This window comes from Ambystoma mexicanum, chromosome 13 (genome assembly GCF_040938575.1).
Source record: "Ambystoma mexicanum isolate Mex_15411 chromosome 13, UKY_AmexF1_1, whole genome shotgun sequence".
In the NCBI taxonomy this organism is placed as follows: Eukaryota; Metazoa; Chordata; class Amphibia; order Caudata; family Ambystomatidae; genus Ambystoma; species Ambystoma mexicanum.
Window position 1 is genome coordinate 11,889,042 of NC_090938.1, and position 27,425 is coordinate 11,916,466.

Genomic DNA, 27,425 nt, shown 5'->3' on the forward strand with positions numbered 1-27,425 from the left:
ACCTCTTGAACCTCGCATGCATACTCAAACGCATTTAACCAGTCCATAATGTCATTTCGTTCCTCATACACACTGAGCAGATCTTTTGGAAACCGTGGATGAGAGGAAGCCCCAGAACCATGTCCAGGACCCTTGGACCCATTTGCGAACTGAAGCTTGGCCAGTTCCAACTGGTGATCCCTGTCTTTTTGTTTTTCTGCCTGGTCGATTTTCAGTTTGGCTATGCTGAATTCAAGCTCCTGCTGCCTAAACCGCAGCTCTTGCTTCTTGAATTCAAGCATAGCCTCCCCATCAACACTGGCAGAGGAAACGTTAGACATTACATCCTCCCTGTCCTCGTGGTCGTGATGGATCAGTGCAGCGGCAGAACCGTCGGTTCTGCCAGTGAGAGCAGCCCCACCACCTTCTGCACTGTCCTCGGAAGTTATAGCGTCAAGCTGCGCTTCTTGCCACGCCACGATTCTCTGGATCATTTCCAATTTAGTGCCTTGAGAGGAAACCCCTCTCTCCGCACACATCTTCTTCAATGTTTCAGATTTCGAAGCATTTAAGGTTAATAAAGTATTCGTTTCCATACTGTTGATAGGACTATGGCCTTTTTAACGTTATATTCAATACTTTACTGCGTGTCCTGGTTGGAATAACCTGAAAACGCCTTAGCTCGTGCGCAACACTGGATACCCTCAGTCGTATCCCACCGCTGTACACCAATTTGTTAAGACGGATTTCTGAACTCTGTCCTGGTGGCGCAGAAGTTCAGAAGGCCAACCTAATTACTTGGAACAGGGTAACCTCTGGACAAGCCAGACCAATCAAGGTAGCGATCGCGGCGGTCAAGACTAGGTCTCAAGAGGGGTGAGGGTGACTGAAAGCCCGCAGTGAGCACACAAAGCAAGAGCGCTTACAAACTACTCCAAACAGTTGTTTATATCAAAAATAGATACACATTTATTATAAGGCCTTGAAACTAATAACCACAGTAAAAGCAGCAATATACAACGATATTAAACCAACACATACACTATCCACCCAATATATATACAGAATACACAGTTTCACAGCATTAGCAGCACGAAATATGTTATCCACCTGCAGGGGAAGGAAAACAGGCAGTGCGAACCAATGCGAGTGATATGTCCGCCTTCTGAGGCCCCTAACTGGATGGTAGTCCAATCCCTACGAAGAGTGGAGCCTAGCGCTCAAAAGTACCTGCACACGCCGGTGCCAATGGGCAGAAGGTGAAGCTCTTCGGAGGACGTTGAACAGCTCTGTAGGGAGCTCTAATGAAGGAGAACACGGTCCGCGACTCTAGCGCAGCCTCCACTGTGAGGCAGAAGCAGGGCGCGAGTACGGACAAGGGGTGCTGTATTCACAGCGGGGAAAAGCAAAGGGCACTGCAGGAGGGCGACCAGATCCTAGCTAATCTACTCACCGGTCCCCGAAGCAAGCAGGCCCGAGCTTCTCCTCGATAGATGCAGCTTCTGGCAGGTTCTGGAGAGCAGGGAACGTCTCGTCGTCGTGCAGAGTAAAAAGACGTCCCGATCGAAGAAACAAGCACAGTTTTGTCGCCACAGCAGGGCAACGGAACGGCCGGGCGTATTCAAGCCAAACGAGCACCGCTCACCTCTAGCTTAGGACTGCTAAGCAAACGAAGCGTGTGAGCGTGCCCCGGACTCAGAATACCACCCAACCTGTCGGCGGTTACAGAGCAGGACTCCTTAGTAAGCTGGTCAGTCAACTGGATGGCCCAGAGACACTTCCGAAGGCTTACGGCAGGAGTTGATGAAGGTGCCGGGAATAGCTGGTCCTGCTATTCCAATAGGTCGAAGCGCCAGTACAGGCCTTCTTGTTCGATCTTAGGTGGAAAGGGCTTCACCGGACGACAGCAATGAGGAGCAGAAGTTCTTCAGGGGGTCACCAGCGATTCCTCGGTCCAGCCTCGTGTTCGCAGGATACTTGGCTCCTGTATCCCTGGGTTCGTAAGAACTCAGGAGATCGACATGGCAGTGGTGTTTCCAGCTCCCTCTTATCCACGGTTCCCTTCGCGCCAAAACGGAGGGGAGCCAATGGGAGATCCGCTCATCAACACACATACCATACGTGGACCAATCACGGACCACAGTGGTCCCAGGCATTCACACCACCCTAGACTCTCTGGCACCCAGGATGTGTATTGGGACCAGACAGCCCAGCCCACATCCTGGGGGCACTCAAACGACATGTAGAAGCCCGCGAAAGCAACCGTGTTTCGCGGGAAACTACATGCCCAAATAAGGAAGGCCCCGGGTCGCCTGACCCGGGGGAAGGTAAAGGGAGCAAGACGGACAGTGGACGAGACAAAGGAGCCTCGTGGTCCGGCCATTTTGGGTAGCCGGGCCACCCTTTTGTGTTCGCGGCAAAAAGGTGCTCAGAACGGCAAAAGGAGCTCAAAATAAACCAAATGATCGCTGCCACCAGCCCAGTCCCTGAATGACTTGCACCGATCCAAAAACCATCCTACAAGAGTGTCTAGGGTCTGTAGAAGGCTAGAGACCCAAGAGAGCTGTAACTTAGCTTACAGTGCCCTCTTGTGTCGTGTTGCACAAAAATGGCGACACGATAAAAGAAACTACGGGAAACAGCGTTCCCCGGTACTGACTGTCTTAAGGGCATGTCAGTTTCCCCGTAAGAAAGGAGCGAAAGCCCAGAGGAGTACGGCAGAAGGCTGCACTTCTCTGGCAAAGTCAAGAAAACAGGTTGAAAACAATAGCAAAAAGTTTAGGGGTTGCCACATGGAAGGAAAGTTCCCTACAATAACGAAATCTTTCCTAACAGTAACAAGCACTGACAAAGTCAATAGGTTCAGAAGGGGGCCTATAGGGAGCTAGAACAGCCAAAGTTAAAGGGCCAGTTCAAAGTTCTGATGCTCTCCTCTTAGAAAGTGTTTTAAAATAGTCAGTAGTTCAAATAGAAAATCACTGAATGCTCAAGAGGAGCCACCTTGAAGAAGCACAAGCTGGGAGGCCAGTGCAAGTGAGCTGAGGTCAACTCAAGAGGGTAAAATAGCATTCCCCAAGTTAGGAAGCACCACAATTGGCAAAGGTAGATGTACCCCAAGCGCCACAGTAACTGAACTGAAGAATTTGGTGCAGCTGGATGCCTTCCTGTTGCAGTGTAGCAGACCCTTGGTCCTGGTCCTTGGTCGTGGTGACGAAAGGGAGGACGTCTGGTGGGCCTCTGCGGCAACACTCGAGAGAGGGGCTCTGTAGCAATAGAGTATCCTTGGTTCAGCTGCCCTTTTGTGGTTTTGGTACTTTTTTTATTATTTTTTTCTCAGTGCCAAAGAACAGCAAACAGCTCCTGTTTGAAGTTACTTGATCCCTCGGTCCTGGACTGTGGTGAGGGGACTCCGGATGAAGATTTCCTGCTGATTTTCCTCTGAATGCCCACAAAGTTTTGTCTGAAGACCATGCGCTTGATGATGGTCAGGGGTCCCTGGGTAGTGGGATTCTGCAGCCTTGGAAAGTCACAGCAAGTCGGTGTTGTGCCAAAATAGATTTTGTCTTGAGGCTAGTTGGTCCGACCAGCCCAAGGCAGGAAGTCGTCCCGTACAGGTCTTCCCAGTTAAAACAAAAACTGGGTCATCACAGCTGCAGGTCTTCACCAAGCACTAAGCGGTACATGAGGGTGCTGCTGCTGGCGTCTCCAAGTCTTCTTGGGATGTTGGCCTCCAGCGGTCGACTCTGCCTCTAGTCCCAAAACGCTTGCCTTTTCACGCAAGTTCCCAGGCTGTTAATCACCCAGCAGGGTGGCTGTCCTCCAGGACAGCCAGCCGGCCAATCAGAACTGGTTTCACTCAGACACACCTAGAGACAAAAGACAGGGACGTTTTGGGACCCTCCCTCACTTCCTGCCTTTCCAGACACACTGGAGCCTGGGCAGGCTTCAAAGCTGAAGCCTGCCAAAGGCCAAACACACAAAGGACTCAAACCTGATTCAAACAATTAAAGTCCAGATGGAACAAACTGACAAATGGTGTAAAAAGAAAGCGGGCGGGGGTCATTTTGAGAAAATTGTCACCCTTGTGTGCTGTACTGCAGCTGAGGAATCAGCCTGCATATACATGGCACAAGGTAGTAAAAAAGAAACCACTGCCACCAGCCATTCGAGTTAGTGTAACAGAATGTTACATGAGAAGTGGGACTAAAGGAGTTACTATGTAACCCCCCAGCACTCCACATAGGGTGGTGTGTGCTGGACCCACAAGAAAAGGTAAGTAGGACAGGAATCCTCTTACTATTCTTGGGTACAGTAATTCACCCAAGAGAATGTATTTAAGCATTAAGAGAAGTTCAAGGGTCTTTTCAGTGGCACTGCACAAAAGGTGCTGTCACAATGCAAAAAGCAGATCCCATACTCCATTAAACAGTAAGAAACACTAAAATCGTAGTCAGAAAAAAACACATGAGGGAGTGAGAAAAGTCCCACTCGCTCGGGAGTTAAAATTAAAAAGCCCTGGGTCCAGCAAATGAGCTGCGGTCGCTAAGGTTAAAGGGAATTGGCATAGAAGAACATTCTCCCTAACAACTTGCCCCTTTCTCTGTGCGTGCTGTGTAGTGGCCCTAGAGGGTCATAGATGCTGGTCTCCCGAGCTGGGGGCTTGTAAGGGAGGCATGGTATCACAAGTATGACACTGACACAAAAGGTAACATTTTTAAAACCTTTATTCAATTTTCGGGGTTTGGAAAAACTCCTACTTTGCCCTTTAGCTATTGTGAAGATACTGGTGGGGGGTGCCTGTACTTCCGCACTCTATATGGTATAGGAGAGGCACAGAGGACCCCAGCCAAGATTCTCAATTGGTAGCAATGGACGAGCAATCAAGGCCTAGCTTCTCGGGAGGTGATGCAGGCTGGTTCTTAAGTACAGTGTAGTCCCCGAACCCCCACAAAGGAATGTCCACACACTGTATTACTGCAAACAGTCTTTATATAATTAATATTCAAAGGTATGTACACAATCACAATAACGCACTTTGTACTCGGAAATCAACAATGATAAATATATACAATTCTAAAGTGGTACCACCAATGTTATCAAATCTCATTAAAGTGCATCAACTGTACAGTTAAAATGTCACACAGATGAATAACGAGGAAACCAGCAACAGAGATAGGAAGGAACGCAAGATGGTTGGAACAATAGGCAGAATGCTGAACCCTACCACTAGGCACAGTTCTGTGTGGAGGTCCCCCCCCCCCACCCAACCTGGGCAACCTGTAAAATAAAGGTATATCGCAAAAGCCCAGTCCATATATTGTTCACTAGTCTTATTTCCTCCTATTAAGGTTTTACCCCCCAATGTACCTGGTGGAGTAGAGTTCTTCGAAGATGCGTCGACAGATCCTTCTGGGGTGACTCCCTTTTAAAGCAGGAGCCACGGATCATCGAGAGGCGTCGAGGAACTCTGCGTTTGGCGGCGGGGAATCGACGGCCCTTCTTGAGTGCCCTCCCTTTAAGGCAGGAGTCACGGTCGTTGAACGTCCGACGGAGAACAGGTTGAACTACGGCGGTGAAGTGGCAGCTTCGTTCCTAGCGGTGCTCGTCGATGGTGGAGCGTTGGCGTCCTGCAAGGAAGAGGCGTGTGGGGCACCTCGGTGACGATAGTTCTGGACCGCAAAGAGAGGATGAACTGTGGCCCAGCAAGGGCATCGAGTCGTCGCCGTCTGTGGTTTTTTAGGTGGCGGGAAACCCACTGGCAGATGCTCCTCGGCGCGTCGACGGTCGGGCCTTCTCCCGCGGGATAAAGCGGGCAACGATGCAGACGAGAGTGTCCGATGATCAAATGAAGTTCTTAGGCAAACGGGAGCACGGCGATCTCCGTTCAACGGCGGTCGTCGACAGTGGCGGACAGTAGTGCGGGTGCTTCTCTTAGGGATTTCGCGGCAGTCCCAGTCTCCGGTCGGCAGCCTGTCGTAGGCCTGTCTACCAAGGAGCGTTGGCCAAGAGCAGCTGTGCACGATAGTCCCTCGTAGCTCGGGAAGAGGGCGCCTTACCAGGTCCTCTCTGGGTCAATCCTTGGAGACACAGCAGCTTTCAGATTGTGAAGGAGAGCAACAGCAATTCTTCTCTTCCACCAGGGCTTCAAGGTCAAGCTTCAGTTACTCCAGTTACTCTTCGTAGTGGACTTCAGCTTCTGAATAATTTCCAGTGGTGAGAGGTCCCCAGATATACTATTGTCTCCCATCCACACTGCTGGGTCACACTCAGCAGCCAATCATCCAGAAGGGCATTCATGCAGTCAGTCGGCCAATTGGGTACGCAGTGCATTCAGGCCATCCTCCTCCTGCTCAGACACTCACAACAAGGAATGTGGATTGGGACAAGTACCCAGCCATTCAACACTACACACTGCATTCAGGCCAGTTTCGGGCAGGGCTGTCTCCGTTTTTCTCTCTCATACCAGAAACCAGACAACCACAACAAGAAGTGCATATTGGTCACCCACTCCATTCATCCAGGTCCCACCCACAGGAGGTACCCACAACATACAGTCACTGGGAATGCTCCAGCTAGTCTGGCCGGGCCTTCACAACAACACCATATATGGCACTTCCACCCAACAGCCAGTCAGGGAGAAGGGACAGAGTCAGGGCTTCCGAGGACTTTGGGAAAACAAGGTAATAGGTAGTAGAAAGCAAGAGGCCACAGGGGCCATTTTGTTTTCCATCAGGAATCGACTGATCCCAATGTCAGGGCAGGGGTATCCCAAAATGGAGGATACTCCGCACCTGTCAAATTCAGCATGGAGCTGCCACCAGCCCATACCCTGCTCTGCGGGCCACCCACAGGTGCCCAAAAACATACACTAGGGGCACAGGGTTGTACCCCCCCACCCATGGAGCACGTGGAGCAATGGATGGACTCCAATTGGATGTGCCTAAACGGAAAAAAAACGGAACTCATGATTTTCGGCTCATCCTCTGCTCGTGCTAAGCTACCCTCATCCTACACATCCTTCCACATTAAAGATACCCCCATTCCGGTCCTAAGCAAGGTTAAAACCCTAGGTATGCTGCTAGAAGCATCGTTGGGTGCGGACGCCCAAGTACAGTTCATCAAAAAAACTGTGCCTACCACCTCCGTCTAATAAAAGCCATCAGACCTTTCATATCCGAGGAAAATTGTGCGACCATAGCAAGAGCCACCATCTTATCGCGCCTTGACTATGGCAACGCTCTAGTCCTGGGTGCCTCCAAGCAATGCCTACAAAGCTACCAAATTGTACAGAACAAACGCGGTAAGAATTGTCAAGCTCAAAACTAAAACGGAACATATCAGCAACTCCAGAAGAGAGCTTCATTGGCTGAAAATCGAAGATAGGGTGCATTTCAAAACCTTAACCATCGTTCACAGATGCATCTACGGAAAGGCACCAACCTACTTAAAAACTAGGATCAAACCATACGTTCCTAATAGAACACTGAGATCATCCCAACTTGTTAAAATTGCTACGTCACCTCACAAACTCAAAAGTGGCTTAGGTAGAGCCTTTCCAACCCTTGCAGCCAACCTTTGGAACAACCTACCAGACCACCTTAGACTGGAAACCAACTACTCGCGTTTTCGCAAACAGGTAAAAACCCATATCTTCAAATAAACGGCCATCACGGCATATGCCTCAGTTAGCTTAATTCTATGTGACTGTCCCGTCTGCTCTGTCTAATCACTATCTGTTCCGTCCGTTCTCGTGTCCTTGTTTCTGCGCCCCGAGGCTCGCGAGCTACCGGCGCAATATAAATATTAAATAAAAATAAAATAAATAAAGAGTATCCCACGGGTCCGTTCACCAAACCAAAAGGGAGAACTGCACCGCCAGGAGTCCCACGTGAACTCCTGCGCGGAAAACCCGACAGAACACACGATAAAAGGCAGTAAAGGACAAGGATACGGAGGCCCTGTCCCTCCGAAGCATTTCCAGCATAACAGCTATGATGGGAGAAATCTCTACCATCAAATAATAAATAAAACCTTTGTAGTTGAGTCCGTCAAATCAAAATGGCCTACACTAACAAAACCTAATGCCTGCCCCATCTCTTGTACAAAAAGTGTGTAAAGGAGAATATTTATGCAAAGGAACATCAGTTTTGAATATAAAGAATAAGTGTGGTTGAATCAGTTCCCTTTACAACTTTCAAAACACAGTTCAACAAAATGTTCACGCAGGTCTCTGTCAGGCTTAGACCTCTCAAAAGCTAAAGGTTCACATAGCTCTCCCTCAGTCGGGCTGAGACCTTTCAAACACAACACTTGCAGGGATTCCCTCCCCCAAGCTTAATTCATTTCATTTTGGGATTCCCTTCTTATCACACTTCTGATCTCCCTCAGTCGGGCTCAGACCTTTTTACGTGTCAGACTATAGAATGTGCGTGGCTTTTACTGCAGACCTCCGCAGGACCATTTCAACTTTTCCTTCAGCTCACACTCTTGTGTTATTTACCCCGTTGTCTTTTGGTCTGTGTAGTTTGCTATCATAAGCACACAACGTTCACCTTTTTACTCCCCTCTTCCCCCTTTTTCCTGTGGTTAATTTTGATCACTTCGCTTTTTATAGTTCATTCACTTTATCGCTTCATAACAAAAACCTTTCTCCTTTCACTGAGACTATAGAGAGAGGGCTACTTCCTTTCGCCAGACACTCAGCTACTCGGTGTTGTTGGTTTCAAAGCTATCAGTAATTCGAACTTGATCACAGGTCTGCCTTCCTTTGCGTCTCTTCCACACGCGTGCATTCTTAACTTGTGCAATATACTGTTGCCACTTCAATCTTTCTTTAACACACACCGGTCTGTCAGGTTGCTTGCCAACTCACCGGCTATGGGTATTTTTTTCTTGTCTTTGAAGTTTTTAATTCACAAGTCAAGGTTAATGCCAGAGGCTTGCCCTTACCTCACCAACTCTGCCGTTCACCCGGGAGGGTCACTGATGTCCTTGAAACACAATGCAGTCTTGTCTAGGATTTGGACTTATCCATGTGTCTTTCGCCTACTTTTGAAAGAAACAACCTCCTACGGGGAACTCATGGGGTTCTCTATCCTTTACTGTCGTCCCTCTGTCCATCGCTGTGCTCCAGTAGGTTCACCCCCTCACCCCCCATAAGTTCTGCTCTTACTCGTGTTGCAGCACACCAAAACGGTCTGCTGCTCGAGGACGGGGTTGAAGCTCTGCATCAGTGTCTGAAACGCAACATGAAATTGCACAGTAAAGCGTTGCCTCTCCAGCAACCAAGAAGAAAGTGACTACGGTGCTCCTTCACTCTGAACCGATGAGAAAGCTGCATCACCTGACCTCCAAAGGCAGCCTCCTTTTCTTGCCCTGAGGCTCTGACTTGTACCTTTTTTCTTTCCTGCTTCAGAAGCACAAGAGGATATAGGGGAAGCGTCCTGGTTCCATCACTCTCGTATGTGATGCCCATGCTCCCTGCTGTTGCCTGATTGTATCGTGGAAACTTCAACCTGGAAACTCTGGTCAATGGATCCTCTCTGGTGATCCCAAGAATGAATCTTCAGTAATCCTTTCATGCGGGTCTCCTTGTGCGACCCCCTTCATTGAAATCCTGTTCCTAAACCTGTGGATGTCATGGGAATCTTATCATTAACTTCCACTCTGCAACCCAACCCCTAATTCCGATGCTGCTGGCTCATACCCGTAGGATTAGTAGACAGAGAATCTTGAAAAATCTATTGCCATGAATGTGCTGGTCCCCTCTGCACTGGTGCATCATCACTGAAGCCTTCTCTGGATTAACCTTGCCCCTGGACTCCCTCACAACACTTGCACTGGGATTGGCTTTGGTACTGGCTCCGGGACACTGGGATTCACTGCTGGGGGCTTTTTTGTCTTGTCACTGGAGGTTGGGGGGGGGGGGGGTTCCCCTCTCTGGATCCAAGGGTATGCCATCCTTCCCATCCGACTGGAACATTGGGACTGCATCTATTAGTGTTTTCCGCAAAACACACAGCTTTACCACAATCCTTTTGTCTGATTGGCTTCCTTTGAACTGTCTTTACCCACCTATCTGAAAAGATGGGAAGCTCTTTGCTTACCTCCTTCAAGGTTCTCACTATCCTCTGTTAAATACTTTCCAGAACTTCCGAGAACTTAGATACTTAACTGCTGTTCTGTGATACAGACCTTCATCTTACAAAATTTGACTTACCTGTAACTGCCGTGATTTTCCCCGTTTCCTCATCTGTGTATATTAAGACGAATCCTGAGAATGTTTCCCTTCTCGCCAAGGAGACCCTGTAGGGGTTGAGGCAAGTAGGACCTCACCGGGAGAGTCTCCCCCTTTTGGGGGGACAGCGACTCTGCTTCCTTTTTAAAAAAAAAAAAAATAATACTTCCAACCATAGCTGAAGAAATAAAGCAATGTATGGAAAAAATGCTAACGTGTTTTATTTCCATCAAGAAACTCTTTTTCTCATTTACAAGAAAACTAATCAACAAATGAGATGAAGAAGATATGTGGAGGAATAAAGATGATGGAACAAACTCAAAGAAAGGAAAAAAAACTCTGCCGGGGAAGTCCTATAACTCCGTAATAAAAGAAAAAATGGGAGGGATGGCGGGAGGAAAAAAAACACATGGCGTCCTGTGATTTGAAAGGAAGCAAACTATAGTGTTAGATGGGCACAGTAGTGAAGTCAAAGTGGACGCGAGTTGTCCTTACCCTTGGAGAGGGTCGAGTCATGGCATGACCAAAACTGAACCGTGGCGGACCAGAGGTCCCTCGAACAACGCTGATACCACTTTGCCATATCCGACGAAGAACCTACATCCAGAGGAGAATTGAATCTGGCTGTACAGCAACACTATGGAACGGAAGAATTGCTAGAGGGCAATCTGATAAAAACTGGAGGGGAAGGTCCCAGCGAAAACCTGAAAGACTTTCTCCCTGAACACAGCAGGTAACAGAACACTGGAGACCCAGGAGGGGGACGGAAGAGAATCATTACTGGAATGCTCATATTCGTCTCAGTTGAGATAAAGCATTGACATTGAGTGAAGAGAATCATTGTTTTGTTTCATTTATAATGCGCATCATACCCAGGGTAACAGGGCACAGCAGTTACAAGTATATGCAAGGCTTAGTTACAACCGAAAGGTATTAAAAAAAATTATAATGTACATACAAGTCATAATTACAAGAGGATATATACAGGTAGTACCTAATGTACCTGTTTACAGGCGTAGGATACAGAGTGAGTATATACAAATGATGTAGACATCTTATAGAAGCTAAATATACAAGTGAGGGTGTAGAAGATATAACCGGGAGGGTGGAGATGAGTAAAAGTATACAGGCAGTGGGTAGGATAATTGTAGTTACCGCAGAGGTAGAAGGTCAAGAGAAGCGAGAAATGATACTCGTATGGACATAGGGTACCATAGTAATCCTCACTGTGTGCTGAGCAGGAGTCATCTTTACTGGTTATTAGATGTCAGCCACATAATGATGTTGGATCTGAGGTTTTGGTAGGATTGGTCTATTCTCAGTGAGGGAGGTAGGGAGTTCCACAATTTGGCTGCTTTCACTGGGAAACTGTTGCCTCCGATAGTGGAGCGTTAGAAGTTGGGTATGGAGAGGCGATCTCTGTTGGCTGATCTAGGTGGTCTCAGGGAGGTCTGTTTATGGAATCTCTCGGCCAGGTAGATGGGATGGGGGGGGGGGCAGCATTGTTGAAGGATTTGTGGGTGAGCGAAAAGGTTTTAGCGGGATTTTGTCGTTATTTGGGAGCCAGTTCTGTCGCCTGCTCTCGGAGACGTGATCTCGTCTGGAGATGCCTAATGCCGCTCTAAGGGCATTATTTTGTAATGTTTGGATTCTTCTGATAGTAGCTTTAGTTGATCCTAAAAAGAGGGCATTGCAATAGTCCAGGCGAGACAGGATGAGGGCTCTGGCCAGGATGGTGCAGCTACTGTCGGAGAGAAATGGCTTGCCGGTGCGGATAAGTTTGCACATGTAGGCCGTGGAGGACGCTAAGGAATTGACCTGTTTGGCAAATGATGGGTTTGAGTCAAGGTAAAATCCTAATTTTTTACCTCATGTTCTACTTTAATACTATTGCCTTCCATTATGAATGAGGAATAATCGGAACCTCGTTTTCTTTAGGCTAGAGTGGGTGCCCAGGATGACGAGTTTGGTTTTATCATCATTCAAGCATAGACCATGCGTGGCCATCCGTGCCTGGATGATGATGTACACTCTATTCACCAAGGCCAAATCCTTTTCATAATCCCCTGAAAGCGGGAGGAGGATCTGGGTATCATCTGCATAGTTAGTGTAGGTGATATCCAGATGATCCAGAGCATCGAAAAGGGGCTTGGTAAAAATGTTGTACAGTGTGGGCGAGGCGCAAGATCCCTGCGGCGCACCACAAGTGATGGGTATGGGGTCGGTAGCTGCTAGAGGCGAGAAGACCATCCTTGTTCTGCTGGAATGCTCATATTCGTCTCAGTCGAGATAAAGCATTGACATTGAAGGAATTGAATTGGAATTATTACGGTAGTGTTCATGCTTGTCCCAGTCGAGCAGAAAGTCTTGACATACTACAAAATAAAAGAAGGAACAAATCCAGGTTGGAATGTTTATTGAGATCCAAAAAGACCAAGAAGATCTAACCAGAGAAGTGGAGTATTGTAGAAAAGGAAAGGCTGAACAGAACGTGACAATGGAGAGCAAGGGCAAAAGCCAAAGAGAAGCCAGAGAATTATGAGCCAGGCATCGAGGGCCAGAGAATTATGCGCCAGGCATTGAGGGCCAGAGAAGTACAGCACAAGGGCAAAAGCCAAAGAGAAGCCAGAGGCTATGGGCTAGACACCAAGGGCCAGAGAAGCTTGGGAGAAGCCCAGGAGAACGTTTTTTTATTGGATAAAAATTAAGTACAGAAAACAACAAGAAATTAAGTAGAGATTAATTATTTACGAAGGAGAAACCAAGATTGTTTTGATCAGTTCTGTTATAGGATTGCACAATCGCCAATACCCATTTGGCAATGTTTTACTGAACTGATTGTGGTGAAAAAACACTCTTCGGGTGAAGGGAGTCATTCTCCTGCTTTTTTTTTTATAATCGTGGTGGGTTTGAATAGGTTAGTTTGGACCTTGGGCAGATTCTGATTTGGACTCTCACAGATGACTGATGAGCACCTTAGTTTTGTAAGGTAGGGAAACCCCTTAGTATGGGCAAGGTGGCGTGATGAGGCCTCACTAAACCCTACATAAAGTCTCCTTGAATGGCCAGGGAGCGGCAGATGCTTCCTGGCCTTGGGGTCGGTGTTAGCTCGGTGGATCACGAGGAAGGAGAAGGGCTCCAGGATGACGGGAGGACTTGGTGGGATGAGACGCAGTACTCCTCTTCCCCAGGGAAGGAATAGCATTAATACTGCCACATAGAACTATTATTCCCTCAAGTTAATCATCAGAATATGAATGAAGACATCATAACCGGTCATGTATTAGAAGTGAGAAAAACACTTGTAAAACTTCCAACACTTTTGGAAAGAAGAAATCCTGGAAGTCCCAGGAAAATGATGCAGAGATTTACATCCTGAAAAACCTCATTATACTGTTAAGCTAAATGTAGTCTTGAATCTTTGTGATACTCCTTTAAGGAATATACATGGAGGAAGAAAAGAACTTTGTGATGAAAATATTGTACAAAGTGATTATCATGTTGGGGACTTCAAGTTCCCGACTTGCCCTAGTAGTAGGACAAAGAGGAGGGATGCAGAGGCACAGGGTTGCAAAGTGCCGCCCCTTAATGTTACTGGCCCACACCCGAGGGTAGCTGTGAGGCATAAAAGGCCCCTCGGGTGCAGGCCATGAGAACAAGATGGTGGAAGAAGCTGTTGCAGCAGTAAGAGGACTGTAGTAGTAATAGTAGTAGTTGGTGGAGGAGGTTTGTGCTCTCCACAAAGCTGCAGAGGAAGAAAGCGTGTAGGCGCTGAGATGCCGGGATGACAGCGGCAAGAGAAGTGAATGCCGATCCTGAGAGGGTCGCATGGGCTCATAATTTCGTTTGCAGAGGTCACGCAGCGGAAAATGCACCGTGTTTTCACTGTTCCCGTTGTGAAGCGTTTGCTGGTGCCGGGCGAGAACTTGAATGCTGGAAAAGTGAAAGACGCGAGCTGTGGGAAGCCATAGAGGCTGAAGAGTTGCGTATAAGACACAGAGCAGAGGAGATGGGAGACGCGAGGAAACTGGATGCGCACCTAGAACTTGTGAGCTGAAGGTAGAACTGTGACCCTGCAGCGTTCCGGGATGCACGCTGATCCTGTCCAGATCTTCTTGTTTATTTGGAATACTGAACTGACATACAATAAGTTGACTACAAATTTAGGCAATGTGTTGGCAAGATAACAACTTAAACCTCCAAACCGAAGACTGTAATTATAACCTATTGGGTTACAGTAGAAGAAAAACATTTGAAGGGGCAACATTTTAAGAGAATGCAAACCACTATTACCCACGCCAATAAAGACTCCTATGAAGGCAATTGACAAATAAGTGTTGCCCAAGCCAAAAGGAGATCATTGAGCCTTTAAATGTCAAGTGAAGACCGTTGCCTTTGTGTGAAGGTTGTTATACTAAGAGGTGGTTTAAACAGATTTTTGCCTAAGCCAAAGAGGCGTGAAGAAGAATTATCATCATTTGGTAAATACAGAGAGTATTTTATTTATTGGACATTTGTATGGCGCCTATACATTGGTGTTTCCAAGCGCCACAAAACAAGAGGGGCTGAGGGGACATGGGAAATCATAAGAATACATCAGAGGACGGTTTTCTGATGCTTGTTAATCTGATTAGAATCACATGCTGGGCATATAGTCCAACATCCAGTGGTAACCGCAGAGTATTGCATCGTGTCTTTCATGAATTGAAAGGGGATGTCGACATGGGCGTGCCTGTAACACTATCCCTAACATGACGTAGTGTACCCAAAATCCCTCACGCGTCAAGGTCCCTCAGGTTGTTTTTGTCTACCCAGCTATCTGGTCGCCCTAATACAGAGCTTCATAAAACATTGCGTTATTGTTATATTTCTCGACTGTCGGTCGTTTATTCTCATTGTCACTCCCTTCAACAGCTGATTCCTGTGCCACTGCTGACAACAGAATTTCAACAGCTGTTGAGCCGGTCGGCCCTGCCGACCACATGGCCTTCTGGCCAGGCTTTACAATAGGGAGAGTGGGGTCGGGTTGCTCCATATTCTTTTCTAGAATGCCTTTCCTTTCCCTCTTTGTTCCTTGAGTTTGTCGTCGCGATCACGATTCTGCGCTATGGACAGGACTCCATTTAGATTTTGTCCTTCCCGTAAGGCAAAATAGCCGTGGAAAGACTAGCACAGTCGGTGCAATAATTGTCTTCCCCTTGACCACAACAAGGCGTCCTGTGTGGCCTGTGAACTCCTACGGCCTAAGACTATTAAGGAGCACCGTTTGAAACGGTGAGCGGCCTACGGTATGTTGCAGGCCGAAAGCAATTCGCCCGCAGCCACAGCCACCGAGTGTGCCAAAGGGATTAGCGATGACCAAGGCTCCACTTCGGAAGCTATAGACCTTACCGCGGAGAGTGCTCGTTCCGCAGCGGCCGTCCCCGGCCCGATAGGCACAACGTGAGTCCTGCTGTGGGGAGTTTACATCCCGGCGACAGGGATGCATCCGATTCCCACACTAAGCACACAACCCACGGTTCACCTTAGGCGGTCCAGTCGAAGCGCTCCAAAGTGCCAACGGGCATGTTGGATACTTTGGCGGTGCCCGCTGATCATTAAGCTTGCAGCCCTCCCTACAACAGCGGCGTCCGTCCGGGCAATCCAAAAGTAAGGGCGCTAGCATCAAATCCCACACGGCTGTCAAAACGCTTCAGAAGAACATTCCAGCACTGCTTAAGGCCCCTGTGATGCTGAAATCCACTGCACAGCCACCGGCTCAACAGTCGCACCTCCCTGAAACCCCGAGGATCGCTTCGGCGGTTAAACCAAAGGAACAGTCGAAACCGACATCGACGCAGAAAGAACGGCCTAACAATGTGTCTAGAGACCCATCACAACGCCCAGAGCCTCAAAGAGTACTCGGAGAGCCCTTGGTCTTTATCGAAGACTTTAGAAGGGAAATCTCGACGTTCTGCAGAGGAAAACTGTCAAGAAGACCCCTTTCCTCCCCCACACTCCCGTGGTTCATCTTCATGGACCAGGGAGAAGTTTGAGGGGTGCATTAACAGACTAGAGAGGTTTGTTGAATTTTCAGAGAAATTTGCTCCCAAGAGGCCTCATGAGGAGCTTTCTTATACGACTATGGCTAATTGGGAAGACAGCCATCCGGTTGATAATCAAACTTGGCCGTCCCCTACTCCTACCCCAGACCCTGGCGCTCTGTGTATGGATTTCCCTGCTACCACTCCAGTCTGTCAGGCCTCACCGGTGGATGATCAGATGGCGTTTAATGCCATCTTAAAGAAGGCGGCTGAACATTTTCAAATCGCCACACAGGAGGCTGTGCAGGATTCAGATTTTGTAGAGGAAATACTGAAGGAAAAGCCTCCTGCTAGTCGGGCCATTCCCTTACTGAACTCTATCAAGAGACGTCTGGCGCCTTCATTGTTAACACTAGCCCAGACCAGGGCGGTTAATCCCAGGGTAGAGAAGTTGTTTCGCCCTTCTCCTACCGACCCCCTTTTACATTAAAGGGCATGCCATGCCAGATTCCTTGGTAGTTACGACTACGATAAAGAGGGCAGGTGTCCCCCTGTCTACAGGTGAGGCACCACCTGATAAAGAAGGCAAAAAGTTGTATGGACTGGGAAAGAGGGTTATGAATGCTGCTGCATTCTCCACCCAAATAGCTAACAACACTCTGTTGGCTAGCTATTCGGACGTCCAATGGAACCTTCTTCAAGAGGTCCCCGAACCAATGCGGGCTAAACTGCTCACGATTGTATCTGAAGGCAAGCAGGTGAACCACAACATTCTTAAGAACACTTTGGACGTCGCTGAAACAGCGGGAAGGACCTTGGCCCAGGGTACATTACTAAAACGGCAAGTCTGGTTGAGGAACTCTGGTTTTGAGCCTGTAACTCAAGCAGCCTTAATAAACAAGCCGGTTGAGGAGACCAACTTGTTCGGCAAGGCCGTGGACAAAGTGCTTGAGACAGCAAAGAAGGAACATGAGACTCCCAAGACCTTAAACCAGATTACCCAAAGGCCTTACCAACAGAGAGGGGGTGGCTCTCGTCGTTCCTTTCGTGGGCAATCTTGCTCCCCTCAAAACCAGTATACTTCAGGAAACTGGTCTTCAGGGCAAGGATCCAACACCACCACCAAGTGTCCACCTAGAGGACAAGCCGTGGAAAGGGTACAGGCCGGAATTCACCCCCAGAGGCTCCGCGGCCTCAGGTCAGATCCGGGTCCCCTCCCATGCCTCCCCGGTCGGGGGACTTTGAACATCATTCCTTCGTGCGTGGGAGGGGATAACAGACCAGTGGGTGCTCAAGACCCTTGCCCACTGGTACTGCATAGAATTTTGCCGACCACCTCCATTCAGACTTCCAAAATCAAGACGCCTGACACCGGAACACCTACGCATCCTGCTGCAAGGGGTCAAGATCCTGCAGGAAAAGGGTGCCATCAAAGTCGTCCCTCTTCTACAGGTAAACAAGGGTATTTATTCAATGTACTTCCTTGTACCCAAAAAGGATCTCACCATGTGCCATTTGCTAGACTTGCGCCCAGTGAACAAATTTGTCAAAACTTAAAAGTTTTGTATGGTCACATTGCAGGAGGTAATCCCTCTGCTGAAACGGGGGGATTACATGGCAACACTGGATATGAAGGATGCATACTTTCATATTTCAATGTTGCCAGCCCACAGAAAATACCTCAGGTCCATGATGGAGGACAAGCACTATCAGTTCAAAGTACTCCCCTTCGGCATTGCCTCGGCACAAGGGTGTTTACAAAGGTGCTGGCAGTGGCAGCAGCGCACCTGCACGGAGAATCCGTTTCGGTCACTCTTACCTCAATGACTGGCTCATAACAGGGGATTCCTACGGAACATGCCTGTTGAACACTCAAAAGACAATAGACCTCTTATTCAGCCGGGGATTCTCCATCAATGAGAGGAAATCCAGCCTAGACCCTCTTCCCTTCCAACGAGAGGGTTCAGAACCTTCTGTTTCAGATCCCTCAATATGTAGCCAGTCGAGAGATGACGGTACGCAAAGCCATGTGACCGTTAGGAATGATGTAGTCCTGCATTTACTTAGTTCCTCACGCGCGTCGGCGCATGCGTCCTATGCAAGAGTGGCTCAACATTCAGTGGTGTCAGACCAGCGGACTATGGGAAAATCTGGTGGTTGTCTCGCCAGCCCTCGTTCTCTCTCTGCAGTGGTGGTCGAGGGAAAACCTCTTGAAGGGAAAGGCCTTCACCCCGCAGTAAAAGCCACTCTCACGACAGACTCATCTCTCACAGGGTGAGGGGGGGGGCTCGACCTGCTTCAGCAGATGGCGCAGTCCTCAGAAGTAGCATCCAACCACATAAATCTGTGGAGCTGTTAGCCGTATTCAAAGCACTGAAAGTTTTTCAGACAGTTACAGGGGAGGTGGTCCTGATTGTTACAGACAGCACCACGGCCATGTACTACTTGAACAAGCAAGGGGGCACACTCTCCAGGGCTATCCAAGTTGTCCCAGAACATTTGAAAATGGACTCTCAAACACAGGATGTTCCTGTTGTCTCAACACGTTCCAGGGGAATTCCATCTTCTAGCGGACATGCTCAGCAGAGACTTCCCACTGCCCGTAGAGTACGAATGGTGAATACACAAAGACATTGTCTCCAATGTTTTCGCACAATGGGGTTTCCCAGAGATCGACTTGTTTGCAACTCTGGAGAACGCTCAATGTGTTTCCCCCGACTCCCCTACTCAACAAGTCCATGCACCAGATGCTCCAGGAACCAGTCACCTTGATATTGGTGGCCCCGATGTGGGCCCGCCAACCCTGGTTCTCTCATCTGATGGAGATGTCCCTATCTCCTCCAATACTGCCTTTCCCGTACAACATGTTATCCCAGGACAAGGGGGAGACTCTTCACCCATGCCAGCAAACCCTGAATTTAGCGGCTTGGCTCCTGAGGTCATAGAGTTCGGACACCTACAACTCCCTCAGAGATGCATGGACATACTTAGGGAGGCGAGAAAACCCAACACCCGATACTGCTACTCAGTAAATGGAAGCGCTTTGTTATCTGGTGCAATTCCAAGGGCGTCGATCCTATTGACTGCTCTCCTACTCACATTGTATTGTACCTGGCTCGCCAACTAGACTCGGGCCTGGTTTTTAATTCCCTGAAGGTTCACTTAGCTGCACTCTCAGCCTTCACTACGTCACAACAGAAGGTGTCGTGGTGGAAAATACCCGTTATTAAGGCTTTCATGGAAGGGGTTAAAAGGATTCATCCCCCCCCCCCCCATTTTTAACCCGGCTCCGGGATGGGACCTACATGTGATATTGACTAGACTTATGGGATGACTAGACTTACGGGGTCTCCTTTGGAGCCTATGCATAAGGCAAGTCTCAAAGATCTTACCTATAAGACGCCCTTACTAGTGGCTATAACTTCTATAAGGAGAGTCTGTGAACTACAGGCCCTCTCAGTTCTAGACCCTTCGTTACAGTTCAGAGACAAGGTGGTTCTGCGCACTCACCCCCGATTTGCGCCTAAATTTATTTCCAAGTTCCATGTGAACCAATCAATAGAACTGCCAACTTTCTTCCAGAATCCCTCTAGCGTGGCTAAAAGGAGCCTACACACATTAGATGTGCGCAGGGCAGTACTGTTTTTACCTGGAAAGAACTAGACCACTGAAAAAAAAGAACCCATTTTTTTCGTTTCAGTGGCAGCTGGTAGAGAAAGGGATCCTGTCTCTAAATTGCCCATCTCAAGCTGTATTTTCAATGCATCATACTCTGTTTCACTCTTGCTAAGGGAGAACTGCCCTTCAAGCCTAGAGCACATTCTACTCTAGGCACTGGGGCTTCCATAGCTTTCATTGCAAATGTTCCCCTAGAGTCCGTTTGCAAAGCGGCAACCTGGAGGTCTGTACACGCCTTTATAAAACACTATTGCCTAGACACTCATTCTAGGTCTGATTCTCAGGTGGGACATCTTTTCACTACTGTTCCTTCTCACAGCCCACCTCCAATTCCAGCTACTGCTCGCTAGTCTATGCATAGCGTTTGATTCTAAGCAGATTAAAAAGCATCAGAAGACATGCATTACTCACCGTAATAGCATTTCTGATGATTGTATCTGCTTAAATTCACATGTGCCCACCCTTCTTCCCCGCTCGGGTGGAAGGAGCATAGCTGTCTTACTACTTTCTCTTTTATTTACTTACAATAGTCATTGGGCTCCCTCATGGCAGAAAAAATACAATCGGAGGGAGCTCAACAGTGAGGGATTTTGGGTACACTACACATAGTGTTACAGTCACGCCCATGTCGACGTCCCCTTTTCGATTCAATACTCGGCGGTTACCACTGGATGTCGGACTATATGCACAGCATGTGAATCTAAGCAGATACAAACATCAGAAATACTATTACAGTGAGTAATGCATGTGATATTGGCCTTGTGACAATCCTACCGTTCAAGTGCATCACAGGGTGATAAGTGCAAGGGGGTGGGATTGGGGTAAACAGAGAAGTTCAGGTGTGGGGTTCCCCCAAGGGTTGGGGTGGAAAGTGCTGGTCGGGCCAAGGACCAGGGCAAAGAGGGGAGAGGGGGGGGAAAAAGTGCAGTGGACAGTGAGGACTAAATTGGGTTAATCCGAGAATGCGAGCCCGAGGGTAAGTGCTGGCAAAATATGCTAAGAGGGGCTGGTGGGGGAGCGGGAGAGTCTAGCCCCTGTATGACTATGAAGGGTCCAGGCCCCAGTCACAACGGCAGACAGTTTAGCTTGTGAGGGGGAGAATGAAGGAGGAGGAGTAAAGGAAGGTCTTGAGAAGTTTCGCGTACTTAAGATCCGGCTCAAGTCTGAGGAGACGGGGGAGGCAGTTCCAGAGGGAGGTGCCAGCCAGTTGAAACATGGCTGTCTTTCTGATAAGAGGTTCAGGAAGAGAGCATTGCCAGTCTTGCGTGTGGCAAACACACAGGTTCAGTGAATAGCACCATTGAGATTCTTTTTTTTCTTGAAGAAATCCTTAAATCTAACTGTGAAGCTGAAAGACCACCTTAAAACAAACGTGCCGAAATGTTGCCCTCCTTTGTGTGCCCTGCAGTCACTGTGCCTTTGGAGGTGTACAAAATGAGGGCAACCTTTACTCTGTCCAACCAGAGCGGAGGTTGCAGGGGTGTCCCTTGCTCACCATTGTGGTAAGCTAGGGACAAGAAAAAAAATAAAGAAAAACATCCTGCAGCATCTGCTTTTACCCACGTTGGTGGGAGGAACTGGCGCCACAGGAATAGCAGGGTGTAGACCACACACAGAAGTGTGCCGCCATAAAGGGAAGTTTGGTGGGGGTCGGGAAGGGAAATGCGGGCCGGGTGATGCGGGCACAGTGATATATCTGATTGCCACGCCGTAATTGGAATAGACCATTTTGTCGATGCAGTTATGGGCGACGTAGTTATCACACAGGTTCCTTTAAAACCTTTGAAATTGAACCTTACCACAGGAGTACTTGAAGTTAGTAGTTTGGCCTGGCAAGAGAGTATACCAGGGCGTAGAACTTTTCACCAATTGGCCCTTTTAGGGCAGGAGAGTATGCCTGGATGGAGAGCTGCAGTAGTTTGTCTTGGTGGGCAAGGAAGTATATCGGGTCCAAGAACCTTGGTGGCAATTGGTTGTTTTCTGGTGTGGGAGAACACCTGAACAAATACTGTTGGAAGCTGTAAACCTGGCATGAGTGTAAACCAGGTGAATGTTGTTGCCAGTTATGTGATGGGGTAAAAACGTAAGAAGAAAGCATTTGAAGAATCACAAGTGTTTTGGTGAAGTAGCACTGAAACTAAAAGTGGTGCCAAAATATCCGGACATTTGTTTTTAAACCAATTAAGTTGTTGAAGTATTTATTAACAACGACAAACTGTTTCAAGACTTAGACTACAAGTAGCAATAAGGAAGTTGTGTTAAACAATTGTGAACCACCTGTGGAATCCACAATGAAACTTTATCAACTTGGATTAAGAGATCTGAAGTGGAACTTTCAATGAGACTGGATTTCCTTATCATTTTTGAACAGTCAAAGAAAAGTTTGCTTGAATCTAGGCCAGGGGCTTTTGCCCAGGTTATCAGTAGAAGCCACTATTACAATGTGAAGTGGTTGTTGAACTTTCATTTTATTTCCTTATTGATTTGTTGTTTTTTTTTTTTTTTTTTAACATAGTTTATTATTAAACTTTTTGTTATGACACATCATTATTTACAAAACAATTCCATTACAGCCTCAAGAAGCCCACCCCTCCCTTCACATGATCTTTACAGTTGAATGGCATCGAGGAAGTTTATCACTGAGGATATTAGGTGAATTGAGCTCCCACTCAGTATTCGGTACCACCAATCCTCCATGTTCTCATTTCTCGGGGCGTATTTGATCAGGTGTACAGATCTTAGGGATCGAAGTTTGGGGCAGGCGACTAACGAGTGTTTTACTGTTTCGATGTCCTCGTTGCAGAATCGGCACCGATTGTCTCTGGTCTCTGCGTCTTTTCTTATTAGTAGGATGTCCTTAGTTCTTATCGCGTTCATTCTCATTTTCAGAAACCGATCACGGTGATGCCTCGAAGGAAACTGTGACAGGTACTTTGGCATCTTGTTCATTTTATTAGCAGCCGGCCCAAGTTTGGGTGCAGCTGTCTGGCTTTCCAGTCTTGCTATGTTACCTGCCCATGACCATTCTTTTGATTTGTTGTGTATAAGTCTGAGGGACAGAACCCTTTTGTTAAAGTTTCATTTAGTTTATTTTAGGAAGGGAAATCCTCGTTAGGGTAGGGATAGTGAGGCGTTTTACCAACCTTTTGAGTTAATAAAATGGCATTTTTTGAAAAACCTTCACAAAGTTGTCCGCCTTACATTTCTGACCCCTCACAATAGGCATTTATTCTTTTAAGTTAATAAAACGTTCAAGAAGATGGAAAATGAGAACCTGCATCCTTCTGCTGACCCGCCACAATATGCTTTATATTTTTGGAGGGTAAATTGTGAGGACAGTTTTTATTGCATGTCGCCTAACACATTTGCTTTACCATCCTGCTCACCTCCTGAGTTGAGCTTGGCTGCCTCCCCACATGACCCCTTTGAGAGCCTTGTGATCTCAAAGGAAACCCTGTGACGCAATTGAGGAGGGTGTGCCAGGGCTCTGGAAACCGGGCCTCGGGAAAATCTTCCTAACAGACTTTCAAAGTGCTGATCAGAGGCCTCAGTGAGCTAAAAGCTCTGCGGCCTCCCTGATGCCTACACCTGGGCCCCTTGAGGTTTGTTCTGTAGCTCTGGGTGTGCTGTCCTGTGCTGTAATATTGCCAGGTCCTCTATACCCTGGGTAAGAAATTCTGTCCAATCCAGGTTCTTCAGTGCTCCCAGAAGCCTCCTCTCGAGGGAATTGAGCTGTGCCCCCATTTCCCTGCTGAGTCGCTGACTCCGCAGATACATGTATCAGTAAAGGAGAAGCAAGGGTCTTCCTGTAGGCCCCACCTGGAAGGGTGTTGTTGGGCAAATGCTGGGAAATCACAGTTGGACCCAGAATCCCAGGTGTTTTGGAACACTGTCCAGTGAAATGTCCTTACTATTACCCAGCCTGCCTTCGTTTTTGCCTCTGGTTCGGCTTGGATGCTTGGTTACCTTGCGGAGGCGCTTGAGCTTGTAAGGAACTATCCACCCCTGGGTATGATTCGCCCTGCCCAACATATCTTCTAAATAGACTGGTTTCAGTGTAAGCAAATCTGTGTTGGAGTAATGGAGGATGAAGAGGAAATGCACAGTTGCCCATCTCACTGGGTTCTCCAGCTCAATAACCCAAAGGTCTGTCTTGCTTCCATATATTGAATCTCTTCCCTCTTCTGCCGGCTGTCCCTGGAGGGGTTCATTTTCTGGTGTACTTTGCACTGCCCGTTAACTCTTGAGTGCTCACATTTTCCGATGGGTGAACAGAGGCACTGCCTTTACCCGTAGCCTCCGAGATCAGTGAAGGGTCTGGGATCCATCAATCTCAGGACGCTGCTGGTGCTTTTCCCTGCAATGCCGTGTGATGGGCCTTCCTCCAGTGTGTCCAGCAAAGTTCTCTAGAATGCCTGCAAGCTCTTTGGCAAATGCCCATTTTGCTTGCTGGCCAGTTTCACTGAATACTCTCAGTGCAATTTTTGTACCGCAATTTGCTGCAATAAAAAATCTGTTTTTGTGTGCCTGTGTTGGGGTTAAGTATTTACAAATGAGGGGTGTGGGGGATCTCCCGCCGTATTATTTATTTCTTTACGGTAACATGTGGTTTAAAAACAACAGTGAAACAGGTTTCTGTGAAATCCCTGAGTCTTTGATGTGCTAACAAGTCAAACTAGATGACTAAAGCCGGCCACTTATTTTTCTCATTGCAGAGTCGCCCGTTTGGAGTGGCCCTTCTTTTTGGAGGGTCAGATGAGAAGGGCCCCCAGCTGTAAGTATAGATGAACATTATCCTCTGCATGCAGGGAAATGAACTATGAACAGTCTATAGGGATTTTCCTCTCTACCGACAAAGCTAGGGCCCGGGAGACTGCAAATCTCATGCGTAAGGAGCGAGGAGAGGCTGGAAGATCTGGGACCGGGAGACTGCAAATCTCATGCGTAAGGAGCTAGGAGAGGCTGGTAGATCTGGGACCGGGAGACTGCAAATCTCATGCGTAAGGAGCTAGGAGAGGCTGGTAGATCTGGGACCGGGAGACTGCAAATCTCATGCGTAAGGAGCGAGGAGGGACCGGGAGACTGCAAATCTAATGCGTAAGGAGCGAGGAGAGGCTGGTAGATCTGGGACCGGGAGACTGCAAATCTCATGCGTAAGGAGCGAGGAGGGACCGGGAGACTGCAAATCTCATGCGTAAGGAGCTAGGAGAGGCTGGTAGATCTGGGACCGGGAGACTGCAAATCTCATGCGTAAGGAGCTAGGAGAGGCTGGTAGATCTGGGACCTGGAGACTGCAAATCTCATGCGTAAGGAGCTAGGAGAGGCTGGTAGATCTGGGACTGGGAGACTGCAAATCTAATGCGTAAGGAGCTAGGAGAGGCTGGTAGATCTGGGACCGGGAGACTGCAAATCTCATGCGTAAGGAGCGAGGAGAGGCTGGTAGATCTGGGACCGGGAGACTGCAAATCTCATGCGTAAGGAGCGAGGAGAGGCTGGTATTGATTGATATTTTATTTCTATCGTGCTCGTACACACAAGTGTTTCAGAGCACGACAGGGCAAGGGAGGAGAACAGGGGAGAACAAAACGGTGATCTTACTAGGCCCAGTGACATTGAGAACGCGCAAGTGCGTGGGAGAGGGGGAGGGGAAAAGTGCATGGAAGGAGGGAGAAGTGGAAAGTGCAAAGCAGAAGGGAAACAGATAGATAGATTAATAACAATAAATACATAATAAAGGCAACAAACAGTGGTAGTGCAGCCAGCAGTTTGCAAGTGCTAGGTTTAAGGCAGCATACAGGGTAGGTCTGATAAGTGCAGGAAGAAAAGGGGGTGGGGGCTGTATGGGTACAGATACAGACCCCAGTGCAGGAGGGTGGCAGGGTGAGCAGGTTCCTGGGCCCGAAGGACAGAGGGTGGCCAGGTGCACAGTGCCAAGAGAGAACCGATCAGCAAGGGAGAGGGGGAGCGAAAGCAGAAGAAAAGAGAGGTGCTTCCGGAACCGGAGATGGTTCTCCTCAACTTCTAGAGTGGCAGGGAGGCTATTCCAGAGGGAGGCCCCAGCCGAAGACCGAGATCTACCCCCAGCTCGTTTCTTTGAAAAACGACTGACCCTGAGGGAGTTGAAGGTAGAGGAGCGAAGAGCTTGAGTGGGGAGGTATTTGCGGAGGGATAGCTGAAGGTATTTTGGACCCAGGCCCCAGAAAGCCTTGTGGACGATGCAGAGGGTTTTGAATTTAATCCTTGCATCCACTGGGAGCCAGTGGAGAGATTTCAGAGCTGGAGAGATACGATCCCAGGGTTTGAGGCCAAGGACAAGTCTCGCAGTCCTGTTCTGGATTAGTTGCAGAAGGCGGAAAGTAGAGGCAGGTAGATTTAGAATGAGGCTGTTACAATAAGCTAGAGGGAACCAGAGCTTGGGATACCATGAGCTTCTGGGGGAAGGAGAGGAAAAGCAGAGTACCTCTGAGGAGGTGCAGTCGGAAGAGTGAGGGGAAAGGATGGTGAAGGTGTGCCGATGAGGAGTATCGCCGTCTTGCTGGCATTCAGACAAAGATCATTGGCCGAACACAATCTTGAATGGAAGGTTTATATGAAGCGCTCCACAAAGTAAAGGTTTAGGCAATCAAAGATGAGAGAGGGAGAGGAGGTGGCAGAGGGCAGTCTGAAAATGAGTTGTTGTCAGCGTAGCACTGGAAATTTCAGCAGAAAGTGCCAATGCCGTGGGCGAGAGTTCCCAGGTATTGGTTGAAAAGCCAGGGCGAGAGGTTGGACCCCTGGGGAACACCACAGGTAGAGAGGAAGATAGATGAAAGGAAGGACCCAAGTTGGACCTGGGAGGGTCGATCTGAGAGGAAAGAGGTCAGCCAGGCCAGAGCCTGATCAGTGATATCCAGGTTTTCACGGAGACGGTTGAGCAGAATGGTATGGTTGACTGTGTCGAAGGCAGAAGAGAGATCGAGGAGGATGAGGACAGAGGGAATGTTCGAGTCAAGGTTGGAGAGCAGATCTTCACGGATGTTCAGGAGAGCCGTTAGATAGATCTGGAATAGGGGAGGGTAAATGGGGTGAAGCCTCTCTAGGGAGTATGGGGTTGGGGTGGGCTATAGGTTGCATGGAGAGTGAGATTACATTTTGGGTGTACACTTGCAGCAGCCCTTCCAATCTTGACCACATTCGCGTTTACCTTACAGTTTCCACATGGATCCTTCGGGGACCTTCGTACAGTGTGATGCACGAGCAATCGGATCAGCCTCTGAGGGTGCTCAGAGCTCATTGCAGGAGGTGTACCACAAGGTAAATGGTGCAGGCGTGTGGAAGGTTTATATGAAGCGCTCCACAAAGTAAATGGGGCAGGCGTGTCGAAGGTTTACATGCGGTGTACCACAAGGTAAATGGTGCAGGCGTGTGGAAGGTTTATATGAAGCGCTCCACAAAGTAAAGGTTTAGGTCGAAATGACCGGAAAAAAAAAGGTCGAAACGACCAAAAGTTCTAAAAATGCTACCACCAA

The 27,425-nt window shown here is 48.2% G+C and overlaps 1 protein-coding gene across 1 annotated transcript in view; it reads left to right on the plus strand.

Moving 5' to 3' along the window:
• The window catches only part of PSMA5 (proteasome 20S subunit alpha 5), a 108,690-nt gene that overhangs the window by 63,848 nt on the left and 17,417 nt on the right, over positions 1-27,425 (plus strand). Inside the window, exons 6-7 of the mRNA XM_069633005.1 lie at positions 24,633-24,691; positions 27,108-27,210. Of these exons, the coding sequence (XP_069489106.1) occupies positions 24,633-24,691; positions 27,108-27,210 (162 nt within the window). The remainder of the gene's footprint in view (positions 1-24,632; positions 24,692-27,107; positions 27,211-27,425) is intronic.